The sequence below is a fragment of the Odocoileus virginianus genome, chromosome 8 (genome assembly GCF_023699985.2).
Source record: "Odocoileus virginianus isolate 20LAN1187 ecotype Illinois chromosome 8, Ovbor_1.2, whole genome shotgun sequence".
Classification (NCBI taxonomy): Eukaryota; Metazoa; Chordata; class Mammalia; order Artiodactyla; family Cervidae; genus Odocoileus; species Odocoileus virginianus.
In genome coordinates this window covers 32229724-32256889 of record NC_069681.1, presented here as the reverse complement: position 1 = coordinate 32256889, position 27166 = coordinate 32229724, and the positions used below count along the sequence as shown (strand labels likewise).

Below are 27166 nucleotides of genomic sequence, written 5' to 3'. Positions count from 1 at the left end.
TTCAAAGCTCAGTAAAAATTGCCAAATTATCAAAGAAAATACGAAAAAATACATGAGAGAAACAGAAAATAAACACAGATTTTTAGGTGTTCCAGATATTAGATTTAACAGACACAGACTTTAAAATAACTATGATTGATATGTTTAAGAAAAGAGAAGAAATAATTATCTAACCAGAGAACTGAAATAATCAATGAAATTTCTAAAATTGGAAAATATATAGTAATGGAAAGAAAAAACTCAATAGATTTTTGTTTAGCAGAAAGAGAAGAGATGATTAAATAACTGGAAAAGAACTCTTGAAAATTTGCAAACTAAAGTAGAGAGCATAAAAATGTATAAAATCTGGAAAAAGGAGTAAGAATGTGTAAGACAAAGAAAAGCAATAATATTGAGGTAACTTAAGTTCTAGAAAAATGAATGTGACAGAATGGTTATATTTGAATAAAATTTTTAGAAATTCTGAAGCTGACCTAAAACCTTATACCCCAGGTTCAAAATGTGCTGCAAACCTCATGCAAGAGAAATACAAATAAAACTATACTTAGGTATGATAAACTTGCTGAAATAAAAGAGAAGGGGGGAAAAAAGGCAAGAAAAAAATCTTTTTGAAAAGCTTGAGAAAAATGAATGCATATTCTTTTTTTTTAAATTTTTTTTGCATATTCTTTTCTAATGAGTGACAATTAGGTGACACTTGAATTTTCAAGAGAAAATAATGGAAACTAGAAGACAACAGAATGCCATCATTAAAGTGATGATAGAAAATAACTTCCAGGGACTTCCTTGGGGGTCCAGTGGTTAAGATTTTGCCTTCTGACGCAGGGTGTGCAGGTTTGACCCCTGGTCAGAGAGCTAAGATCCTACATGCCTCGCAGCCAAAACCAAAACATAAAAGAAAACAGAAGCAATATTGTAACAAATTCAACAAAGAATTTAAAAAGAGTCCACTTCAAAATAATAAATATAAACAAACAAAACAAAAAGTTCACAAAAAAAAAACCCGAACAAAAATAACTTCAAATCTAGAATTCTATCATCAGTAAAAACACTATCTAAAATAAAAGGCAAAATAAATTTGCACACAAAGAAAGGTGAGAGCATTCATAGCCAACAGACTACACTAAAATAGCACTACTACTAAAAGGTTGTTTAGGCAAAAGGAAAAAAACCTCCCAGATGGAAACACAAAAATGTAGGAGGCAATAAAGAGCAAGGAAAAACACAATTATCTAAACAAATATTGAGTGCACCAAACAATAAAAACAATTTCTTATAAGTTTTATGCATACATAGAGATAAAAGCATGACAGTAGGAAAGAAAAAAAAACTAGAGATTATGTGGTAAAGTGTAATAAAGTTCTAATATTTCATTAAAAGTGGAAAGGATTCAAATTTATATATTAAAATCTATTAACTCAACATTAAATGTGATATTATCCAGGACAATCACTAAAATATTTGTAATGGATATATAAACCTCAGCCTAATAATGGGGGGAAATGGAATAGAAAACATTCTTAACATATTAAAAGAATACAAGGAAACAATAATAAAAGGAATATTGAATAGATTGGACCGAGAGAAAACAAATGTTAATATGGTGCAATTAAATACAACTATATCAGTAATTTCATTAAATGAAAATAGACCAAATATACTTCCATTAAAAGTCAGAGATTGACAGTGTGTTTAAAACAAAAACTAAAGTAAAACAAAATAAACTTACATTTTAAAATGTCATGGTTAAGTATAAGGATATATAAAAGTTAAAAATATGAAGAATAATCACCATGGAAATACTAAAACAAAGAAAGCTGGCATAGTTATCCTAATAGCCAACAAAATATACATTAAAGCAAGAAAAAGAAAACACAGGATATTATGATAAAAGTATATATCTACCAGTAAGATATAATAATTTTGTATTAACCTATAAAGAATAAAGGCAAAATCTGATGGAGCTAAAGGAATACAGAAAAATCTACAGTCATATATGGGAGATTTTTAACATAGCTGTCTCTGTAACTGACAAAAGTAAAGAAAAAAATCAATTCTTAACAGAAAAAATTTGAACTATATAATTAACCAACTTGATATAATTGATACAGATAAAATGTTCTACTTGCCAAACCAAAAATATAAATATATTGCTTTCAACCTGCATCTTTCATTTGTTTTCTGATTACAGTGTATTTGACCTAGAAATTTAGCGAATAATTATTAAAAAACTGGATAATCCCTAAATGTTTGAAAATCAAACAAGCACCTCTAAATAACCATAGGTAAAAGAAGAAATTATGATGGGAATTAGAAAATGTTTTACTCAAATGAAAATGAATATATAACACAGCACAACTTGTGTAACATACCCAAAGGTAAATGCTCACAAGCCCATGTTTTCAGATAAATTTATAACTTGAATGTGTTTAAATTCCTTAATGACTTAAATGAATGAAATTCTACTTTATACTCTCAAGAAGTTAAAACAGCAAATTTAATCTTTAGAAAACAGAAGGAAGTAAGGTTAGAACAGAAGCTATTGAAACAAAAAATAGATGATATTAAAAAAAAAAAAACAACTAATCCCAAAGTGTCTTCTTTTTTTCTCTCCAAAGTGTCTTCTTTTAAAAAGACCAATAAAATATAGTACATATAAATAAAATGGGTGTTTTGTATTGCAAGTCATATGTATTTGAGAAAAAGGAGAAAAGGCACAGACTATCATTATCACAACAAAGGGAGACATTGCTACAGATGTTATAAATGACCCCTAGTGATTATAACAATAAATCTCCAAATACAACGTGGAGGAAAACGAGGCAGACACAAAAAGCACATGCTGTATGTATTTTTATGTTTTGAAACAGGGAAAGCTATTATATTGTGTTAGAAGTCAACAGTGCCTATGTTTAGGGTTTACTAACTGGAAAGGCATGTGCATAGAATTTTAAGGGCATTGCTTTATTCTCGATTCAAGTGATCTTTATATAAGAGTATTATTCATCTTGTGAAAATTCATTAAGTTGTATGCTATTTGTGCACTTTTCAATGTGTGTATTATACTTTAATAAAATACTGACTCTAAAACTGAGATATGCTTTAAATGTAAAAACTGCCATAAATTTATAAAATAGAATTAGATGACATACATTTCAATCTAAAGTTCATTTAATAAGCCTTTGGAAGTGCTTAACTCTAGGAATTTTTAAGTCATGTGTGTTTGAGAAAAAGGAGGAAAGGAGAAAAGTCTTCTACTCTACTGTTATATGAGACATACTGAGGGGATTTCTTAATCAATAGAAAAACAAATGCCTTTTTGAAAAACCAAAAGCTTAAGATGGACAGAAGCAAGAGGCACGATATTTCCCAAAAGTTGGGGAAGAGCATTTATTCGGTTGGGTTGTCACCTGGATTTTACTGTCTTGCAAAATTTATGAAGCAATGAAAGAAAAGCTTTCAGGGAAAAAAAAATGGAGTTGGAATTTCCCATAATTAAATAGAAGCATGGAAGAGAAAGAAAATATGGGAGAAGATGGACTAAAACCATAATTCTTAGCATCTCCTGTCCACTTCCCAATGGGTAACTTCCAACCCTCGTTAGGAAGAATGTTCTGAAACTTGCAAGTATTCCCTAGCTGGGAATGATGTCCCAATAATTGGGACAGAATGTCCTGTGTACATTTTTCTTAATCATTATCAAGAAACTTCGGGGGAAAGATATCTATATGATAAAAGAGCAGACCTTACAGTAGAAACCCAAAACTATAGGGTTTTAATCCTACTACTCCTATAGTATAGACTATGTAACCCAGGAAAAATTACCAATATCCATAAATTTCCATTTTTTAACTTAAAATTAGACATAATGTGGTCTAAAGAGTTTCTATGATTTTAATGTAGATAATGGTAAAGTTTGGTGAGTTAAGATACTGGTTGCCTTATACTTACTTGCAACAATTGGAGTATCTCAGATTTATTATTTTAGCAACACCCTTAAATTACTCAAGGCAACAAATGCATAAAGAGGACCAGACACAGACAGCCACTTTGCCAGGAGACATATAAGTGCATATAAGTTTTCAACTTTAAGGAGTCTGCTTGATGATTGTACCTTCTACATTTAGAGGGCTTTCTCTCTCTATTATCTTTTCTGTCCTTTTTCATCCTGTCCTCATTTTTAGCTTTCTGATGGTAAATGTTTACATTTAAGACTTTCTTTATGGTATACAGGCGTATTTTGAATTAATGGAACTTATATATTTCTCAAACATAAACCCAGCAGACAAGTATTACAAATTCCTTTTTGTATTATGTAGTTCCTTAGCTGCACCTTGAAATCCAGTAGCAGGATATGCATGAAACAGGATGTTGCATCCAATATTGATACAGTAGCTATTAAACCAGTATGTTTAATCAAGCCACTCGTGGATAAAGCACTGTTTAAATGGAATCACCTTGGATACAAGCTCTAATAACCAACTCCCTGAAGCACAAAGGAATCCTCTTGACTTATAATTACTTTCTTCACTAGGAAAATTACTATTTACTGAGATTTTTACCAAAGACTGTTTATCCTGTTCCGAACTCTGTCACAGGTTTTTGAGAATCTCGAAGTTTCCCTGGCTGATTGCTAATCAGAAATGCATGAGTCTATGCTACTTTCAAAACCAGCACTTTTGATACAAATCCATTAGCTTTATTCCTTTGTTTGACTAATTCAGCTTCTTAAAATTGAGAACTTAGTGAAAATTTAGTGTTTCTCCCTCTCCTCCAAAGAAAGAGGTGCTGCAGTCAATTCCAACTGGCCACAATCCAATGGTCTTATTTTTTTCTAGCCCAACCAATGCTGCCATACAGATTACCTTTTCCAATTTTCTGTTTGCCTTCTCTCTCTCATTATCTCATGGTTGCTACTTAGGATCCAGGTGTCCCACTCTTGACAAATGTGTGCAATTTTACATAATGGATGTAAAACTGAAGATCGACATTTCCTTGGGCACCATAACAATCCATTTAAGTTGCAGAACATGGTTGTGAGATGGGTGTGTGTGAGAGAGTGTGTGTGTGTGTTTATTTAAGTTACATGTGTCATTTACAGGCTTGTCACTGCTTCCAAATTTCTTCATTGCAACTTTATTCCTTTCAAATGGATTTTGTCTTAGTACCTACTGGGTCTTATCAAAGCTTTGAATTAAAAAAAATTTTCTATGCAAATGTCAATCCCAGAAAAACATAATGAGGTTGGTTAAGGAAAAACAAAAAAGATGTTTGAAAAATTGAGTTCTAGAAGTACTGGGATGCATTAAACTGACTTTTAGTAGAGACTTAAGCAGGTTTCTCTTTTGTCTCAGTATTTACATGTGTAAGTACATCAATTTTAAGTGTGTGTATATATATATATATATAAATTTTGAATTGAACATACTTAGTACTTTGTTTTTATACCTCATGTGATATCTGCATCACATAGCAAGCCTCACATTAATCTTTTAATTTACACATAGACACACACATACATATGACATATTTTCTCTGCCTTTCACAATTGAACACAAAGAGAAAGGGAAGGAGGAGGTGATAAAAGCACCCTTAGTCACAACTTGTCTCAAACTTGAAGCTAAAAGGTACTCTTCCAAAGATAAACATGGGGAAGAGTCAGGGGAGGGACAGATTGGGAGTTTGGGATGAACAGGTACACACTGCTATATTTAAAATAGATAACCAACAAGGACCTACTGTGTAGCACAGGAAACTCTGCTCAGTATTCTGTAATTACCCAAATAGGACAAGAATTTGGAAAACAACAGATACATGTACATGCAAAAAAAAGCTTTTAATCAAAAAAAGGTATTCATGCACTCTAAAGTTCATAGAAGCACTATTTACAATAGCCAGGATATGAAAGCAACCTAAATGTCCATCAACAGAGGAATGGATAAAGAAGTTGTGGTACATACATGCAATGGAACATTACTCAGCCATAGAGAAGAACCAAATAATGCTATTTGCAGCTACATGGATGGACTGAGATTGTCATACTGAATAAAGAAAATCAGACACAGAAAGTCTAACATCAAATGATACAGCTCATATGGAGAACCGATAAAAAGCAGGGTATAAATGAACTTATTTACAAAACAGAAATAGATTCATGGATGTAGGAAAAAAAGTTTATGGTTACTAGGGGTTGAGGGGAATAAGTTGGGAGATGGGGACTGACACCTATGCACTACTACATGTAAAGTAGATAACCAATAAGAACCTGCTGTCCAGCACAGAGATCTCCAATTCAATGGACATGAACTTGGTGAGTTCCAGCAGATGGTGAGGGACAGGGAAGTCTGGCGTGCTGGAGTCTGTGAGGCTGCAGGGTTGGACACAACTTATTGACTGAACAACAACAGCATAGAGAAGTCTGCTCAATACTTGGTAACGGCCTGTATGGGACAAGTGACAGGGAAAGTCACTCCATCCTGTCCCACTCTTTGTGACCCCATGGACTGTAGCCCACCAGGCTCTTCTGTCCATAGGATTCTCCAGGCGAGAATGCTAGAGTGGGTTGCCACTCCCTTCTCCACTATATAGGAAAAGAATCTAAAAAAAGAGTATAGACTGATTCCCTTTGTTGTACAACAGAAAGTAACACCACATTGCAGATCAACTATATTCCAATAAAAGGGATTCCTCCAAACCTCCTTGCGGGCCTGCTCCTTGCATAGCAGTCTGTGAATATTGGCAGAGTTTGCTCAGACAGAAGAGGCATAGTGAAGCCCCAAGGCCCAGTGGTTGAGTCCACATTCTCCCCATTACCAACCACACCACGGAGAGCAGTGTGATGTGTGGAGTTTGCAGCTGTGTATGGCTGGGGGTACAATCCCTGGCTGCTTATGTGGCAAAAGAAAAACCCATGCAGATATGAGAAGTTTAAGTGAAAGTGTTAGGTGCTCACCCACGTCCAACTCTTTCCGACCCCATGGACTGTAGCCCGCCAGGCTCCTCTGTCCATGGGATTCTCCAGGCAAGAATACTGGAGTGGGTTGCCATGCCCTCCTCCAGGGGATCTTCCCGACCCAGGGATTGAAGCCAGGTCTCTGCATTGCAGACAGATTCTTTACCACTGAGCCACCAGGGGTTACCTCTAGACCAAGTCGTTGGTGTAAAGATGTTGCCAAAAAGCGCTTAATGTTGTCCTCAAAGTCTCAGTTTCATTTCAGCCTACAACCATGAACCATCCAGAAAGTAAAATGGTTACAGTCATGGGAGAACTTGGGTACCAGGGACATTTCTCATGATAAAAATTGCATCAGCCCAGCAGCAGTAGCAGGGAAAGAGGAAATGTTTGCTTATTAACCTCATATTCTTAACACTTCAGCAACTTTTATTACTTTTATAACTTTCCAACTGCAAAGTTCTGGGGATGAAGTATATAAAAGTCTGACTTATGTAAAATACTCCAAACCTTCCAGGAAAACGTCTACATCACCACACTAGCTGGGATGTGTGTGTGTTAGGTCACTCAGCTGTGTCCAACTCTTTGAGACCACACAAACTCTAGCTTTCCAGGCTCCTCTGTCTATGGGATTTTCCAGGCAAGAATTCAGAGTGGGTGGCCATTCCCTTCCCCAGGGGATCTTCCTGACCCAGGTATGGAACCCGGGTCTCCTGCAATGCAGGTTGATTCCTTACCATCTGAGACACCAGGGAATGGCTCCTTCTAAAAGGAAAGTCTAAAGGATTATGGAATGAACCCATCCAGGCTCTGCCTCTCTGTTCAGCTTGGTGTCCAGTCCCACGCATTGGACGGAAACGTGGAGGCAGGCTGGGGACACACCGCTGAGTGAGGGGGTTACCCTGTCTGTGACACTGCTGGTTGCAGCGGCTGCCGGAGCACCCAGGAGAGAACACGGAGAACCAGTAAGAGCGAAGCAAACCTTGTGGTTGACGTTCTAGCTCATCCCAAGGGTGAATCAGGTAAGATGCTGGGATATAGTGAAGATTCTACTTTTATTTGAGATACACTGAGTTCATTCTAAAAATGTACACCTTGTATCATTCAGATCAGCATGCAAATATTTGGGTTGTTCAAAGAGCTTATTTGGGTTTTTTTTTTCCCCATAAGATGTTACTCCTTCTGCCAAGTAGAAGTCCCTGGAAAAACTACCTCACTTTCTTACATCCACGAAAATAAAAATGGTGGTGGTTTAGTCACTAAGTCGTGACTGACTCTTGTGACTGCATGGACAGAGGAGCCTGGCAGGCTACAGTCCATGGGATTCTCCAGGCAAGAATACTGCAGTGGGTTCCCATTTCCTTCTCCAGGGGATCTTCCCAACCCAGGAATCGAACCCAGGTCTCCTGCATTATAGGTGGATTCTTTACCAACTGAGCTACACGGGAAGCCCTTCAAAAGTAAAAACAATGCTCCTTATATCCTGAGGTTGGGAGAAGTAAGAGGTGGGATTACAACATCCCTAAATTCCAGCAGGTTCAGTAAAGAGATCTGATTACTTTCCCTACGCTTTCCTTTCATGGGTCCAGTAGGAAACCAAGACAGATCCTTCTGTCTTGCATAGATCTGTTCAGTCTCTCCATCCCTCCATTCAAGCCCGACCTCACCCCCAGAGAGAAGGAGACAGCAGATGTGTTCAGTGCCGTCTATGGCAAGGTTGGCCTCAGCATGAAATTTTCTTCACGAAAACAGCAGTGATCTGATTTGCTGGAATAAGGATGAGGTAATCAGTGAACGATTGAAGCTACAGAAATGATTAAGCTGCTGGTGGCATTTACTTATGCAGAAAGATTAACAGAGTTAAACAATTGTAAGCTGGCCAAATGGTAAGGAGGATAAAAAGCCGTGAACAAATATTTAAAGGGCATAATGTAGCCCAGGCTAGGCAGGAATTATTTACAGAAATCTAAAGAGCTACCATGAAGCATGTGCTGGAATAAAAAGACATAAAGCAATGAGATTCTATTTTCAAGATCCTTTCAAAAGGGAGAAAATTGTTGGATTCTGAAGAAAACAGCTGTCCATCAAACATTCAAGAGTTTCCTGAGAAAAGATACCGTATTCACGTAGCCACTGAACCCAGTGGTTACATAGCCCTTGGAGAATAACCAGGAGAGATAAGAGAACTCTGTCTATAAATTTATTCCTAAACTCTTAATTGCTAAAACTTTTACCATTTCCCCTATCTTAGAAGTCCTTTGTCATACTAACAGGATATTTAAAACATTCAAAAACACAAATGTAAAACAAAAGTTACTCTAAGTTTGGCCAATAAAAGATTAGCTGGTTTAATAGCAAGAGAGAAATGTGTGATCAAGAGGAGATTAAATTCTAAGATGAACTATATTGTAGTATATTTATATGCTGCTGAGAATCATACAGTAGGATATAGAAATTACGTGATGCAGAAGAGAGAGTAAAATATTGGATTTTTGCCAATCCAATAGTAGGGGAAAGGGTCTGTTTCTCAGTTTGTGGAGGTCTTGACCTTAAATAGGAGCCCTAAGAGTTCATTCCCAAGTTCAGCAGGAAAAGGGGGAAAGTGGACAGATCAGCAGATAGATTTGTAAAAGCAGTTGTGGAGTATACAGGAATTTATTTTCGATTATTTCTATTTTCTCAGAAAAATAGAAGTAAGAACATAGTTGATGGTAAGGATAGGAGAGGAGGTCTAAGATGTTTGAAGAGAAAGAAGATAAGAAATATAATCTATTCAAGTGTAAATAGATTTTTAAAAATGTACCAAGAGCCCACTTGATATTACTGACTATGAACTTGAAGCAGAACCAATCCAAGCAGATGCGTGTTTCTCTTCAGCCAAAATCAGACGTGTAGGTGCAGGCACAAAGTCGGTGGGCAGTTGGGTTAACCATGTAGTTTTGCCATGTAGTAAGCAAGGTAACAAGAAAAGAAGAGTCAGATAACATGTCAATAACAATATCTAAATAACATTTAACGAGACTTGCGAAAGCTGTGGTGGCGGTGGCGGCTTAGTCTCTAGGTTGGTCTGACTCTTGCAACCCCATAGACTGTAGCCCGCCAGGCTCTCTGTCCATGGGATTCTCCAGGCAAGAATACTGGAGTGGGTTGCCATTTCCTTCTCCAGGGAGACTTGCAAGGCTGTATCAGATTTAAATATTCATATGTGTGCAATCGTTACATAGCACATAATACAATTTACAAACAATTTTTAGCCTTGACTCCATTTTTCTGATATTGGTATTGAGAAGATCTAAGAACTCATTAGAAAAGGACAATGAACCAATGTTACTAACAGTCTGAAATTTTCATGATTAATTTGTGACTCTATAACCTTGGTGGTTTGCTTCAGTTTATCATGGAATATAACTTAAGAGACACAAGAAATATTAAAATATATATTATCTGAGACAATTAATGAAAAATTAATGAAAGACCTCACATTAAAGTCATTACATGCTAGTGAAAGCCCTCCTAATTAATCCTTTTCAGAATTTCAGGTCAATGTGGCAATTCATTAAGAAGATAACATCAACTTATGTCACTTCCAAACACTTGCTGGAAAAACCAAAGCTGCATTCCTATATCAAAAATGACTTGGCAAAACATGCCTTTTTTTTTTTTTTCTCTTTCCCCAAATCCCACAAATAAACCTCTACTTCCAGGCAAATGTACCTGCACCCTCAGTTTTAAAAAGTAAATAACACATTATTACATGTATTCAGGGCTTCCCTCCTGGCTCAGCTGGTCAAGAATCTGCCTGCAATGTGGGAGACCTGGGTTCAATCCCTGGGTTGGAAAGATCCCATGGAGAAGGGAAAGGCTACCCACCGCAGTATTCTGGCATGGAGAATTCCATGGCCTGTATAGTCCATGGGGTCACAAAGAGTTGGACATGACTGAGCGACATTCACTTCTCTTCACTTCACATGCATCCAATCAACAGATACCTATGATGAGCATCTACTATGTGTCTTGAAATAATGTCTGCCATTAATGCTAACGCCATAAAGAACTGAAAGAGTGGAAAGTAGTGAGAAGGATAGAGTATTGAAGAACAAATTTGCTTTTGAATTTTGGTTGTGTCACTTGCTATGTGTAAGGCTTTTGGCAAAACACAAATTCTTCAAGCCTTGGTTTCCTTTGAGATGGTGATGAATCTCAACTAACTGAAGTAATGAAATCAAATATGTGACAACTGATGTTGGACACTGGTTAATAGAGGGGACCCTGGAGTCAACCTGGAACCTAGATTTTAATCCAAGTGCCATACCTTAATGTTACATGAACTTGGACAATTTACTCATTCTTTTCTTTGGTTTCAGATACCTTATTTATAAAATGGGTGGTTGGGAAATATTTCAGTGTTTCTTCAAATAATGGATAATATAGTGTACCTACTACATAGGCTTGTTGGGAGGGTAAATGGTTACTCAAGGGCAGTGCCTGACATTGTGAGTGTCATATAGGTAGTTGTTGACACATTAATAAGTTCCCAGTCAATTACAGTCATTGCCACGTGCATACTAATCTCTACTGCCACTCTATGCCACTGCTACTCACAAATCCTGAGAAATACAGGATTTTCCATTCATTCAATAAATGCTCTGGAATGTTAGCTATTTGTCAGGCACCGGTGAGACACTGACCTTTAAGTGGTTGTTGCCCATCATCACACCATATGGGTCCCTATTAAACCTGATATTAAGGAAGTATAAAAGCATAGGGTGAAACACATATTCCATAAAAAATATTTTATACAATATAGCTTTATGAAAAGAATCTTTTTTTCCTGAATGACAAAGTGGTAACATAAAATGATTTTTATAAAAGGTGTCTAAATTCTACTACCATGCTTTACAGCTAGCCTTTCAGCCCTAGGAAACAGTGAATGGTACCATATTAATTTAAATAGAATTATTAAATTATAGCAATTTCTTAAATTGAATGTTGGAATCATTGTAGATAAAATGACTAAATTAGTTTTGTAGTCATGTCAACATAGTGCAGTTGACTTTAAATTGCATCTACCCCCCTAATATGGTCTCTTATATTTTTGAGTCTACCATTATTATGCTTTTAGCCTTTGAGTGCTAAAATGACTATATTTAAAATATTATATACAATCTGTACTATCTAAATATCATAGTTCTTTTTGGCTAAAATTTCTGACCATTTGGAGAGAAATTAATATAAACTATATCTAGAAAGAAACCTAGATTTCAGAACAAAGTGATAAATCAGATTGAAATATAATTCATTTACCACTCCCTTTCAATGTCTGCCACTATTTAAAATTAAGTAAATAAAATTTAGGAGATATCTTTTTACATTGAAGAGAGGGGAGGTTCATGTCTATTTTAAAATGACTTTCTTATAGGAACATTGTGTAGACTAAAATCACTAACAGAAAAAACAGAATTTAGGAGCTAAATGTAGGACAAGTGCACCAATGATTCTACTAATTTGAAATATAAAGTGAAATCTGTAGATGATAACGGCAACCGAGTAGGGGGGGTGGGGGAGAATTGGTGCTTCTGAAATTCTATATTTGAAGATAAGTCAAAGGATTTCTTTAACAGTTAATAGTACTATTTTCTCAATATATGTAAACTCAACTCAAGCAATGAATCTAACATAACCCAAAGCAAACCTTCTTACTTACTTAACCTAACTTGCATCTTACCTGACCTACTCTGCTATCTTACACTTTATGTATTGCAACACTAATTTATTGCACCAGAGTGGTATTAACCTTTTTTTTTCAGATGCTTTCAGCAAATGTAGAATGTCTGAAATCATAACAAGTCACAGAAAATATACATAAGGAATCAAGGTCAATTAAAGAAAAAGCCTTTCAAATTGTTTTATGTACCAATTCAGTAATATCCCCATAACATCTTTCACTTAGAAACCCTGCATTCGACAGAATAGCCCTCATTAAAGAATGAGATATTTCAAGACAGAAAATGTACAATTTTTGTCTTGCCTTAATAAAACTAATAAGTAATAAAACTCTGCTTATCAAAGTTAGCAACAGGTATTATCAAAAGATAGGTAGGAAGACTCCCACAGACATCATTCTAGAAAAGTAAAAAAATATACTTCCAAAAGTAAAACAGGGTGATCTTTTGGGAGAAAAAGACTCCTTCCTTATTTTGACCTAAAGAGCCCAAGTTAAGTATGCTGTCTTTTTATTTTCAATGGTGATGGCTCAGAAGCAGTAAGACAAAATTGAGAACTCTTTGCTGTTGATTATTTTCTGAAAGGGTGTGCTTGGCCTTCCTTACACAATACCGTGTAAGAAGGAAGTCCACTGCTCTTTTATTAGGATAGCTGATGGGTTTCATTATCACAATGTTGCAAAGAAATGTATATATAGGTGTGTATATATCTGACAGAATAAGTTGAAAACAAATTTTCAGTAGCTAATTTTTCATTCCTTATTTCTTATGACATCCTGTAGTTCGTTATGTAAAATGTGTTAGTGGGAAACCCACATAACTACTGATTAAACATATAAGTACATGACACATGACACCATTGCTCTTATGACAACAGCCAAAAAGTGAAATATAGAAGATTTCAAAACACAATTGCATTAGCTGTACCAAAGATTTTGAAAGGTTATTATCCTACAAAAATGAAAGTTCTTCTTTGGTTTAAAAACTGATAACAAAAATGTAACAATTTTAGGATATAATGTTCATATATATGTTCACCATATGAACATATAATGTTCATATACATCATCACAGGTTGGTTCTATTTCAGTTTTCCCTTTTTTTTTTGTTGAGATTCCAAATAATAAAGCTAGATGCAAATTGTTGGTTTCCTTGTGCCTTCTTTCTTTAACTATGTCAACAGATATTCTAAGTATCTATTTTCATAAACTAATTAAGCCTTAAAGTGAGGCTGGTTATATTCTTGCAGAGAATAACTTGCAAATATGTAATCACACTCCAATCCCTTTAAAAAAAAAAAGGATAGATTATATGTGTACTCTTAGGGAAAGTAAAAAAAAGATATAAAATTTTGAAAAGTATATTTGCTTCTAAAATAGTCTAGTTAGAGCACCGTGGTCCAAAAACACTTTTTCAGCTTTGGACACATTGACATTCCTTATTTCAATTCAATTCGAGGGCAGTGACAAGTACCCAGGGCATGGCAGACACACTGCCAAGATTTGTACAGAAATCTGTACAGAAATCTCTGTGCATAAAACAGAGACATTGCTCCCTACTACAAACTACTGAATACGTGTGCTGTGTTAATTCTTATTGGGCATAAACAACAAGCATGAGGTATAAAATGAGTTCTTCTTACTTCTCAGCAAGGAGGGAAGACTTCTCAGAGAAGCTGGCATTTTTTTTCAAGCTTTAAGAAACGGGCAACAGGTGAAGGGAGAGACTCTATGTCGAGTGAAGCACAAACTAAAGTGCATAGATTTGAAACCATGTGGTTGAACCGTGAATGATGTTTGGAGTCTAAAGAGTTACTTCACGGGTGGAGGGAGATGAGTCTGGAAGGTAAGATAGGGTGTGGTGCCCACCACGACCACTAAGCCATCTAGCAAATTTCTATCCTTTCCAGGAGCAACTCAACTGGTGCAAAAACCTTCTATGGGGGCAGGAGGTGATCAGAGTGGGGACGTAAGGCCTGACCCAAAGGGGATAAATAAATGTGTCATACTTTTTATATTAAATAAATTACTACTTAAAGGAGGATTAAAAAGAAAAAAAAACACTACATCTAAGATATGTATATTACTTTTCCCCAAAAGACAAAATATCAAGCTATTCTTTATTTTGTTGGCAAACAAGTCAAATGTATTTGCATTTCTGTGTCAAAAAGCAAACTGCAGACAAAATAGATGTAACGTGAAATGGCAGTGTACCTGAAGTTTCTGCACCTCCTCCGCTTCTCCCAACAGGCTAAGATTATCCCCGCATCAGGGGCTTCACACACACTGTTCTTCAAACCTCGGCATCCCCTCTCAGATGGCAGCCTTCAACCTGTAGCTCTCGGTGTCTCCCACCCTGTCTATCGGCCCTGACTAGGTACCCCTTCCCACCACCCTTGCCCCCTGGTTCTCTCCTTCAACTCTCCTTGTGCATTTCCGGACCTCGAGTTTTGCAATGTCTTATTAACTTGTTCTTTGCTACCTGCAGTGACTTTCTGTCTCACGTCTGTGATCTCCCTGGTGGAAGAAGAATCGTCTGTTCTTTACAACACTCCGCAAGTCCTAGAACAGGACTTGACACGTCATAAAGATTCAATGACTATTTGCCAAATTAATAATTTTCAAATACAATGATAAATTGTCACACCTAAAAGTTATATCTTTAAATCAAGAAATCAGAATTTTAAAATTTCCTTGAGTCAGTTCCTATGCAAAGGATAAGTACAGGAGGAAAAGGTAAACATGCTTAAAAATATCTTCTAAAGAAATATTTAATTAAAAAAGAATTGTGTATCATTATATTTAGTAATATAAAACCATGTAATCATATACTAATATACAATTTACACAATATAGTTTCAATATTTATTTTGCTTAAATTAAAAATAATTCCTTTCTGATACTCAAAGGGTTTATCTATATTTTCTTCACTGAAGAATATATGCCTTTATATAGAAAATATATAAGAAGGATAAAAGAAAAGGTCCTGATGAAACTTCCTTCTATTCTATTTCTTTTCCATTCTTCCATCAAAAATAAGGTAGCAAAAGTGCCCTCAAATATATTTTTCTTGCAGATCATTAAGGCTTGCATATCACTGCAAACTCACGAATGTCAAGAGAGCAGCCAGGGTTACAAATGTTGAAATAGATAGCTCAGATGTCTTTTTCTCTGGTAAAAAGTTTACCCCCATCCTAACATTCACAAGTGTAAAGCAAACCTTCCTTCATGACTCATATGATTCAGAACATTTATTGTTCATATTTATAAAACAATCCACTGGTTTATATTTAAAGAAAACACACCAAGTTTTCCTCATCGTTCATATTAAAATAATTCTATCTAGAAGAAATGTGCTTATTTACTCAAATAGATGGCAGAATTGGAGATCTATTTGGTGAAAACTGGGTCCTAAAAGATATTCAGATGAAATTAGGAGAGAAGCAAACAGGTTAAGTCATGATAACATGACCCTCCATGGAACAGCAGCATTTAAAACAATCCAGTTGGTCTTATAAAACCCAGGTTTGCTGGATAGGGCTCTAGGCTCAAGAAGAAAATTAAGGTCCATTTTTTTTAAACAGCTTCAACACTGGTGTGAAAACATCATTGTCCCCAAACTCCTCATCAGGAAGTCTCTTCTCTTATAGCTCTATAATTTATCTACCTTAGAACTTCCACTCTGATCCTGCTCAGATATTTGCCTTCTTGATTCTAAGAGCTGGTAACTCTAATTTCTGTCTATGACAAGGAGTGGCTTAAAAAATATATATACAGTTTTAGCTTTTGTTTAAAGAAGCATTGAAACTTTTGGTCATAAATCTGCAAATGTGTGGGATACACACACCCTCACATAGATACACACCTAAAACATATGCTTCTCTTACCCATCTTTGGAACAACAGGGAACTTAAAATAAATACAGCTGGGCACCGGGAATATAAAGTGCTGGGCAAACATATACTCCTATTAACGTAAATACATTCTTCAGTGTTTCCTGCCGAGCCCACTTAGTGATGAAAAGCAAGCCATCCCCACTTATCCCACGGAAACATCCCACATGCTCGCCAAACAACCTCCCCTAGCAACTGGATGCCCAGCCAACTAGCAGAAGGAACAAAAGCCTCTGAGCTCCAGCTCAGGGGTGAGTCGCCTTCTGAGACTCTGGTCATTCTAAAGGCAGCACCAGAAGGTCTTGCTGGACACTAGTTGTTTCCAGAAAAATACGTCCAATGAGGCAACTATTCTCGTCATCTGTCTATAGTAACTGCTTCTTTTACCTCGTGTAATTCTCGAGTCCTTGAATCAAGACTACCACGTATGGGGTTCTTTGCCACCCCGCACCCTCCTTCCCGAAGCGTTCTTCCTACTCTGCGCCCCTCTCCTCGTCCCAAGAGGCGATCTCGAGACTTCAGAATGACCAGTGATGCACAATAAGCAGCTTTCTGGTCAATCTCAACCCAGCTGGCTCCCAAGGCAAACACACCCTCCGCTCACTTCTCTCGCACCAGCCCCCGCCGAGCCCCGGCGGGGGTCACCACCTTCCGCCAAGGTCTGGGAGCCCAGCGGGTTTCCCTGAGCACTGGAAACCCAGAGAGGCCAGACCCAGAAATTCCTGGCATTTCCAAGCGGACTGGAAGCAGCCGGCGCGACCCCGAGGTGTTAGGGGAGGTCCCCCCCACCCCCCGCCCACTGCCCCAACATTCCGGAGTCAGACTCTACGTCCCGGGGGGGAAGAAGCCTAGACCCTCGAGAGCACAGATTCCCCCTGGGGGTCAGCCCACATCCTCCTGGAGAGAAAGAGGCAGCGGTGGGAACGGGCCACCCTGCGGGCTCCTGGCCGCCGGTGGAGTTGTCAGCGGCTACAGGTTGCCAGAGAGCCTGTTCCCAGCTCCCGGGGGCGGAAGGCGCTCGGAGCGCTCAGAAAGGAGACTTGTCTTGGGGTGGGGTGGGGGGTGGGGGTGTGAGATGAGAGATCGAGGGCGGGAGGGGGGCCCGAAAAGGCCCCACGCAGGCGGGGAGATGGGAGAGGTCCGAGGGCGCGCCTCCCGACAGGGAACCCCAGCACAGACCTTGGCGCCGCAACCTGCGCTTCTTGAGGCCGAAGATGCGAACTTTGGAGAAGATGTCCACCAGGTTACCGTTGCAGAGCCCGCGGTTCTTGCTGGGGCTGCTCCGCCTCCTGCTGGCGGACGGCCGGTCCCAGTGCTGCTCCCGCGCCTGCCGCTTCTGGCGGATCAAGCCGCTGGCGATGGCCGCGGCCATGGTGGCCCCGGCCCGGGTCCGGAGGAGGGAGGCACGGAGGGAAGGGAGCTGAGGGACCCCGGAGAGAGACGGGGAGACGCAGACGGCGGCTCGCCCTCGGGGAGGCGGAGAGGAGGGCTGGGGAGAGGGCGCAGGGGCGCTCAGTCCCCACTAGGACCCATCGCCCTCTCCGCGGAGCGCGGGGCCCGGCGCGCAAATGCGCCCGGGGCGCGGCGGGAGCCAGAGGTGGCGGCCGCGTCGGAGCCGGGAGTGGGGCCCGGGGCTGCGGGCGCCGCCGGTCACCCCGCGTGCCGCCCGAGCCCTCTCTCCGACGGGCAGCCGCCGCAACTCGCGCGGCCTCGCTGTCCGGCCCGCCTCCCGGGCGCGAGGGCGAGCTGGCCGCCTTCTTCCAGGGCAAGGGGTGGAGGAGCGGCGCCCGCAGGGTCTCCGCGTCGGTGCGTCCAGGGCGCGCCGGGCAGAACTCAGCGCCTGGCTCGAGCTGCCCCCCGTCCGGTGTCGCCGCCGCTGCCCGCTCGCTGATTCTGCCGGTGATTGTCAAGTGCTTTGGAAATCAGCATCTGGAGAGAGCAATCTTCTCCCAGGAGATCTCTAATCAGAGCGCTTCGTTCCCACCCCACTCCACTCCCCTCCCGTTCCCCCCCTCCCCTCCTAGGTCAGCCTTCAGAAAAAAGAAAAGAAAAAAAGGGAGATACAAGAATGACTTTAAAAATATTAATAATCATATAAAAGAAAGCCCGAAATGGGTGGCAGGGGGGGTGGGGTCCTAAGAGGCTGAACCAAAGCAGGTGGAATTGAAGGAATGATCAGCGTTCTTTTTCTTGGATGAAAACTGGCAGGTGTCCGAGGCTCCCCGGGCTTAGTGAGGGTTTCTGGATCTTAACGTGCCTCTTGGTCCACGGAAACTCGCGGGCGCGGCTGGAACGCGCGGTGGTTTCCGCCCTCCTGGCTAATCCCTCCAGCTCCGGGAGCCTCTCCACCCCGAGAAGGCGGAGAGGGGAGGAGGGAGCTTGGGAGCGAGGCGAGTGTGTCCTGGGAAGCGAGGCGTCTCCACTCCCTACCTAATCCGCCCAGACTTGCTGGACTCTCCCTTCGGCTGGCTGCCGGGAGAAGTAGGGTTGTCATCCTGAAACCGTAGCAGAGCAAGGAGGAGGGAGGAGAGGAGGGGAGAAGACCCCACCTCATCCCGCGCCCCCCGCCCCTCCCCAAATTTACTCAGGAGCACTCCGGAGGAAGAGACGGCTGCAGCAGTAGCTGCTACGGAACAGCCGCGGGGACGGAACATTGAAGAAGGCAGCACGGAATATCAAGGGCGGGCAGGCTGACACAGTACTCCAGTAACGAGAGAAAGCAGCCAGACTGACGGACACTCCAATTAGAGCTGGTGTCCCTGGGTAGAGAGCCAGGGAGCGAAACGAATGAACTGTGTCTGACATTCAAACACAGCAGTTGCTGCCTAGTCTCCCTGATTTCCTGTCGGGGTCCCAACAGCACTTCCGTGTTGGGCAAGCGAAAATATGAAGGCCCCGGAGGAGGGGAGCAAGTGGAGGGCGCCCTAGAACAGGAGGTTGGGAGAGACACAATTCACGCCTGGGTGAACGCAGATCCATGGTTTCTAGGATACACCCGTCAGAACTAGGAGTAGCTTGTGCTCCTGTGGTTTCTCACCTTTCCCTCTTTCCTTTAGACTGCTTGTCATTCCAGGAAGGCAAAGAAAAGAAATGGGCAAACTAGACCTCTCACAATCGGGTGTGAAGAATGGAGGAAGGAAAACTCATTTGGTAATTGCTGCTTGTAACAATCGCTTCTCTGGTGACGACTTTAGAGCTGGGAAGAGGACAGCAAGCAGCCCTGGGAGCAGTTCTGAACCAACACACACTTTGTCTTTGTCTCAGGAATAGGCAGTAAAGTACCACGCAGACCTGCAACCAGGCAAGTGGGAGAAGTTCAGACAAGGGCTGATGACAAGGAGGCTAGACACCTTCTGTTCGATGGAAGAACTTAGCCACAGTCTCACCACGGAAGCAATTACTGCTCAGCTGCTTTTCATTGTATTTACAACATTTTACTAACAAGTCTCTTTGGAGGAAGAGAATTTAATCTAAAAGGAGTATGTAGATTTCAGTCCAGTGCAGATCAAATTGGTTTTAGGACAGTGTATATAATATTTAACATTAAAAAACATATTCTGTAAGCTGGCTTTCCCTACCTTATTGTGTTTTATGCACACATGAAATCTGTCTAATAGCCATGATTATTAAAAGGAAAATGCATGAGTAATTCTCCAGAAATCTGCAATCCTGAATCAGCTAAGAGATAGGAAAAGCAAAGGAAAGGGGTGTGTTGGCTATTTGACTCCATGCCTACCTTGGCCTCCCTGTGTTATGTGTCTTGGCTCTCATCTTTTTACACTATGTATTTAGTGTTGCCATGTTCCTGCTGAAAAAGGAAAGGTCATTGGCAGAGATGGATACACCTAATAAAAGGCTATTAAAAAAACACACTTAAATAAGTCGTATTGAACAGAAGAAGTAGCTTCTCTGGCCTTCCATTATTGAAGAGTGGCTATCTCAGACATTACAGATTGCAATTTCCTAATGACTTTACAACTAAAGCAAACATATTTACTTATAGTAATGAGTTTTTCAAAGAAGCAAAATGTTAAGTATAGTAACCTTTTGAATATAATACAATTGCCCCAAACAACATAACCCAGTTTGCTTTGAAAGTTGTTTTTTTTTAATCCTTGTGATAAATGTGTCTAGTATAATAACTTGAACAGATTAAAGCTTCTTATTATTAGAGCTGTGTTAATTATTTTCTTTCCAGGCATTTTCTTATAATTCAGTCTTCTCTACAAGTCTCTGGATTGTATAATCCAAGGGAAGGTTGGTATTTTGGTTTCTTTAGACCCCCTCCCTTCAACGCGAGCCACCTCAGACAAGGGTGCGATTCAGCACCGCGGACAGAGATTCTGCCCAGCCTTAGCGCTGAGCGAGGAAGCAAGTTCCCTGAGCGTGGGAGCGCCTCTGATGCTTTACCTTAAAAGCAGCTTTCCACTCCCCACTCCGCGCCACCCAAGGCGGGAAGGAAATTAATCCTCACTGCTTCCACTGGCATTAATAACCCACCTTGGAGCACAAAGCCTTTCAGCTTTTTGATAACCGAGAAATAGTGTTTTTTCCTGATGCATTCCGACCCCTGGCGCAGCGGACTCCTCAGTCTCAGCGCATCTATGTAGGATTGTGAATTTCACAAGCCTTAAACGGGGTCATTTCTATCTTGTGTGGTTTCCTGTCCTAGCGGAGCATGGGTTGGGGGCAGCATTGGGATAATCCCGGTCTTTTCGCTTAATCCATGCGTTTTCCTTTTCACCTCCCCAAAACGCTGTTTAGTTGTTTACAGATGGAGGCAATGAAAAAAAACGCAAGAGGGCCATCTGCTGTCTTAAGCTGTGATAAAAGCATGTGCAAAAAAAAAAAAAAAAACCAACAGGGTGAAAACCGTTCAGGACAGGTGAACACAAATCCATACCTTGCTGTGATTCAGAAAATAATTTCACACTCATGAGGACCTCCTTGGTGTCACTAATTTCACATTAGACTTTACAAAAGCAAACAATAAAGTACTGCTAAGACAGCAATGCCTCCTGACCAACCTGTCAGGAGTCTGAACTCTGGTTTCAGACAGCCACGTTCATTTCTTGCCTCTTGCTCCATCCTGCCAGTATAAAGATCTCCAGTGAGTTGCTTTAGTCTCCTTCAGCCTCAGTTTCCTTATCTCTACAACTGAGATGATAATGAAATCTCCGTTTCAGTTCTTGTGAGATTAAAATTAATAAACAATTGTAAAGATCCTTGTCCAGTGTCTGGTACATCCTCGGTGTTTAAGTATGACAGCTATTATTTTCATTGTCCTTCATATCACTTATTTCTATCTTGGAAATTATGTTCCAATTTCCATGGCTTTTTGGTAACAACATACATGTAACCTCGTGTATATTTCTCCAGCTCCTAAATGGGTCCCCAGAAATATTTTAAGTACTCAGAAATGTAAAAATTATTCTAAGTCTTGGCAAAAGAAGTCCAAGGTCAAACCTTAGCTCACAATTGACCAAATTTGTGAACTTAGCTCTGTAAGCCTCTTTCTCCACTCATTGAAGAGTGATAATAAAAACATTTCCCTGCCTCACAGAGAGCAATATGTGTGCCTCTGAGAACAATTCTAACACTGCAAAGTATCACACAAGCATTAGTTCACTGGAGGCTGGTTACCAACCACTTCCTTGTGCTCGAAAGTCTCCAGAAGATGCCAGGTTCCCTTTGGCCCTTCTTCTTTGCATATGTTGTTCCTTCTGCCTGGAACATTTTTATTGCCTCTTGCCCACACTCCCCTTGGCAATATAAAACAGTAGCTAAAATCACAATTGGAGCAAAGCAAACATAGACTGTACTCTGCACCCTTGAGCGATTGATCTAAACCTAGGTTTCAATCTCCTTTGCTGTAAAATAGTCATAATAATGCAATAAGGTCATTATGAGGATTAGCGGAGAACACGTGTGTAAAACACAGCAGTGCCTGCCACATAGTGCAAACTCAGTGTGCTCAGCTGCTTAATCGTGTCTGACTCTTTGTGACTCTATGGACGGTAGCCCACCAGGCTCCTCTGTCCATGGGATTCTCCAGGAAAGAACACTGGAGTGGGTTGCCATTTCCTTCTCCAGGAGATCTTCCCAAATTCAATGCATGATAGTCATCGGTAATTTCTTAAACCCTCATTACTCAGGTCTTCATTTCCTCAACGACCAAGTCCTACCTTGAATTTTCTATGAAGATGTCTGGTAGGCATCTCAGGCTTAACTTGGCCAAGATTACACTTTCACTTTCCTTTCTCTGACCTGCTTTACAATCTCCCCCATCTCTGGAATGACATCTGCCTTCTGCTTGTTCTTCTGGCTCAAAGCTTGGGCATCATACTAAGCTCATTTCCTTCTTTAGCACCTTTATGTAATTCTTCAGCAAAATGCATTCGCCCTATCATCAAAATATATCTACTACACGATCACTTCCCACTGTCTACGTTGCTACCTGTCACCATCATCTATTGAACTGTTACAGTAGTGACCTGATTGGTCCCTTGGACTTCACCCTTGACCTTTAATATGCTCTCAAAACTGTGGCCAAAGTGTTAGAGGTATAAACCCTATTATTTTACGCCTCAATTCAAAATCCTACAACTCAGTAGAAACCAAAGCCATCAGTGTCCACAATGCTCCAGATGATTTGTATCCCTCATCTACCTTCATTTGCTATCTGACATCATCTCTGCTTCTCTCTTCATTCACCAGTGGCTGTTCCTCAACCCACCTGGCATGCTGCTATGGAAGGATTTCCATGCTTTCTGTTCCATATGATTCACTTACCTTCGAAATCTTGCTCACTGATTATCATCCCAGTTGAGATCCTCTCTTACAGACCTAACTAAAATAGCAACTGCCACACAGTCAATCCCTTATTCCTTCTACAGAGCACTTACAACTTTAAAAAATTCTATGCATTTTATATATGTTTTTTAGTACGTATCTTATTCATTTGCACTATCTTGCTGTTTTCAAACACAAGCCTAAGAGAGAACGTATTTTGTGCCCAATTTGTCAACTGTCACATGTCCACTTGCTTAAAATGGCACAAGGCAAAGTGGGTGCTTAAAGAATTAAGAAGTTGGATACATAGACAGCCAAACAGTTAATACCAAATAAGAGGAACAGAAAATCTCACTTAACCCAGTCTGCCAAGGATAAATTACCCCAGGATGCTTGATCTGTTTAAGCACCAAGAAATCTAAAATTCCATTTGGAATCTACACAACCTCAACCTCAGAAATAGGATACACAGAGAGGTCTTTACACTTTGCTATGTCACTTAGGCTTAACCTAACATGACACGTAGTTTGAGTTCTAAATTCCAGCAGTGATGCTCAGGGCTTACTGAAGGGTGTGAGAATGATTCCACTGGGATTGGAGAGGACAATATTACTGATCTTTGTGACTCATCCCTGCCTCCCAACACCCAGTCTTCTCTTTGCTTTCAGGTTGCTTAATTGCTCAGTCATCTGACTCTTTGCAACCCAGCCCCATGAACTACAGCCCGCCAGGCTCCTCTCTCCATGGGATTTCGCAGGCAAGAATACTGGAGTGAGTTGTCATTTCCTTCTCCAGGGGATCTTCCTGATCCAGGCATTGAACCCAAACCTCCTGCTTAGTAGGCGGGCTCTTTACTACCGAGCCACCTGGGTTCTGCGTTCAGTTTCCCAATTGACAATTTGCCCCGTTTTCAAACTTGTTACATCAAATCAATCATTGGAAGCTAGATGAAATATAGGTTAGAATCATCTATAAATATAAAGTTAAATAAAGTCTAAGGGAGGAGAGTATATAAGAAGAGAAAAAACAGCCTTATTAACACTGATTTCATTATTAAAAGAGCCTTTCCCCCCTTGCCTTCAGAGTTTTTGTTATATTCTAGGTTATTTTGTTGAATAGGTTGTTTAAATATATGTTTTTGTATGGTTTACTAAAAACAAGTACATTATCTCAACTTCAAATAAACAAAAAAGTCTAAAAATGTATTTTGTGATACTGATATCACTATTAAATGCAAACCCTTAGTTCCACTAACTGACAATCTGCCTATGTTTTATTCATATATGCCACCACCACAGACATCATTTCTATGTGACCAAATTCATCAGATCTAAGAAATTATTGACTTTAAGATGCATGATTTAAGTACAAAGAAAAAAAACATTTTATTAAACTATATCATGTCATAAATCACAAGGTGTATATCAATTTCAAAGATGTTTATACAAAAATTATTTGCATGGTAGAACCAATGAAATAGGATATGATGGCACTATGTAAGTCTATAAATGGGAGTTCTACCCTTATTTAACTATGTCATGCCCTGTATTTTGCTTAGGAACATCTTACATCTTTTGATTAAAAAAGATTTTAAGTGATTCAGGGCACCTGTGTTCAGAAATATCTTTAGTTTCATTATTGTCATTGTTGTCTTAATTCCTTTATCTCCCAGTGGGTCTGAATTGGAAGGCTAGTTAGGGTAGAAACAAATATTCCTCAAATATTCCCTGCTTACTTATTTGATCATCTCCACACAATAAACGATTCACTCCATTTTGTCACATGGTTTGCTTTGAACATCAATCACTTGTGAACTATTTAAAGTTAAGGATAAAATATGAGGGCCCAACATTGTTTCACGAATAAATAATCATAAATTAATTTGGGGTGAGCTTGCGTAGGTCATAAAGGATATATCAGCATTTATGTTTTTATTCTTTATTCTGGATTAAATAGGTTCTATTTGAAAATGTGTGAGATAATTCTGAGAATTTAGTGAACAATAATGACCTTTTTTGATTTTTACTCATTTGGAAGAACATCAAAAGGTAATGTTAAGATGCACTTGGGACAACATTTCAGGTAGTTAATTAAGAATGATGTGTATCCATTCATTACAGTTCAAGTTCAAAATCTTATTTTTTCTGTGATAGTATTATTGATCTTTATTTTAGATTTAAAAATAATCTAAATGAATGTTAAAATGTTTTAAATTAGATTTTCAAGGAGTAATTGATTATGTTAATGTTATAATGGCCTCCTTGATTAATTTTGCTGGATATATTTATTTCTAGTAGGGAACAGATTTCCATCTATTAAAAAACCTGGAAGGCATTTTATTGTTGCTTAATATTTTGACTCAATAAAGAAAAAGTGGAAACTATTGGTACTGAAAACTTGTGAACAGTCTTCACTATAGACGCAATACCAGATTGATATGTGCAGATGGCTTTGCTTTATAAGTCTAATGTATTTTTTAATTCTGACTAATATGCTGTAAAAATAGTCTCAGTGGTTTCCAGTCTCCTATATTAAAATGAACCTGAAACATACATAGCATTCATTTCAGAACTGAAAGTATTGACTTATGCTTCCTCACTCTAATAACAACAATTTAACCATTAATCAGTGAACTGGGTTTTTGAAAAGACTATTAAATATTTCAACAGAAAAAAATATTATTCAGTTTCCCAAAAAATGAGAAATGAACTTTAATTTATTCTCTGTGCAAAGAGTCTGTTTGCACATATGATATAACCTTATCTGAGTATCACATTGTAACCAATTTCTATTCAATGATTACTACAATGGTCTCTTCCATAGCCATGACAGTTTCTAGGTTAATTATGTTCTTTGTATGTAGTAATAAATGTGAGTGAAAGTCATTCAGTCGTGTCTGACTTTCTGTGACCCATGGACTAGACAGTCCATGGAATTCTCCAGGACAGAATAGTGGGGTGGGTAGCTGTTCCCTTCTTCAGGGGATCTTCCCAACCCAGTGAATAAACCCAGGTCTCCTGAGTTGCAGGTTGATTCTTTACCAGCTGAGATATCCGGGAAGCCCAGTAATATGTGTGCACAGATGCAGATGTTTATTTTGCATTTAGTAATATGTGGGCTAAACACAAATATGAACATGTGCACCTGTACACGCATGCACACACATGCATGCAAGCATGTATCAAAACACATGACTGAATTCCTTATGATGGTAGAGGTCGTCAGAGAGCATCAGTGATTTCTGAACACAAGTGACTTGCAAACTCCCAGTTTAAGAATCTCAAAACACTATTTTCATCACCACCCCAAGAGTGTAGATCGTATGTATGTAATTTCAGTTTTGAAATTTTTTTTCAATAACAGTTAAATGGAAATTAGGAATACATTAGAACATAGGTTTAGGTCATAATTCTTTGAACGCAAATTGAGAGTATGTCTCTCTCAATTTATAAACACCCAAGTAAGATTTGTGTAATAGTCTGTGAAGAATTTGTACATGTACTGAAGTGGGGGTCATGATCTCCGTTTAGGGGAAACATTAAGCCTCTGAGATGTTAAATGACTCTTGTGTTTACAGTGCTAGAAAGAAAGAAACTGATCTTAAGTATATCCTTTTCCTACCAAGCTACCTCCATCCATCTATTTAAAATGTGACCGCTGTCACAGCACCAAGTCTAGGATGGGGAAACTTTCATGGGACTTGAGGACTTTCAGCAGTTTCGTGGATGGATTTAGATGATCTGAGATTCTCCATGAATTTTGTACTAAAGGGAAAAGAATGGTGGGCATTTGCACTTTGGGGGTGTC

The 27166-nt window shown here is 39.3% G+C and overlaps 1 protein-coding gene across 2 annotated transcripts in view; it reads right to left on the bottom strand.

Moving 5' to 3' along the window:
- The window catches only part of FGF14 (fibroblast growth factor 14), a 603770-nt gene that overhangs the window by 147819 nt on the left and 428785 nt on the right, over positions 1–27166 (bottom strand). The window contains exon 1 of one of the 2 annotated variants that reach the window (XM_070471441.1): positions 17747–18492. The exons of the other annotated variant lie outside the window; for it this stretch is intronic. Within the exon in view, the coding sequence (XP_070327542.1) occupies positions 17747–17939 (193 nt within the window). The 5' untranslated portion in view covers positions 17940–18492. Of the gene's footprint in view, positions 1–17746; positions 18493–27166 lie in introns of those variants that run through there. 2 annotated transcript variants of the gene reach the window in all.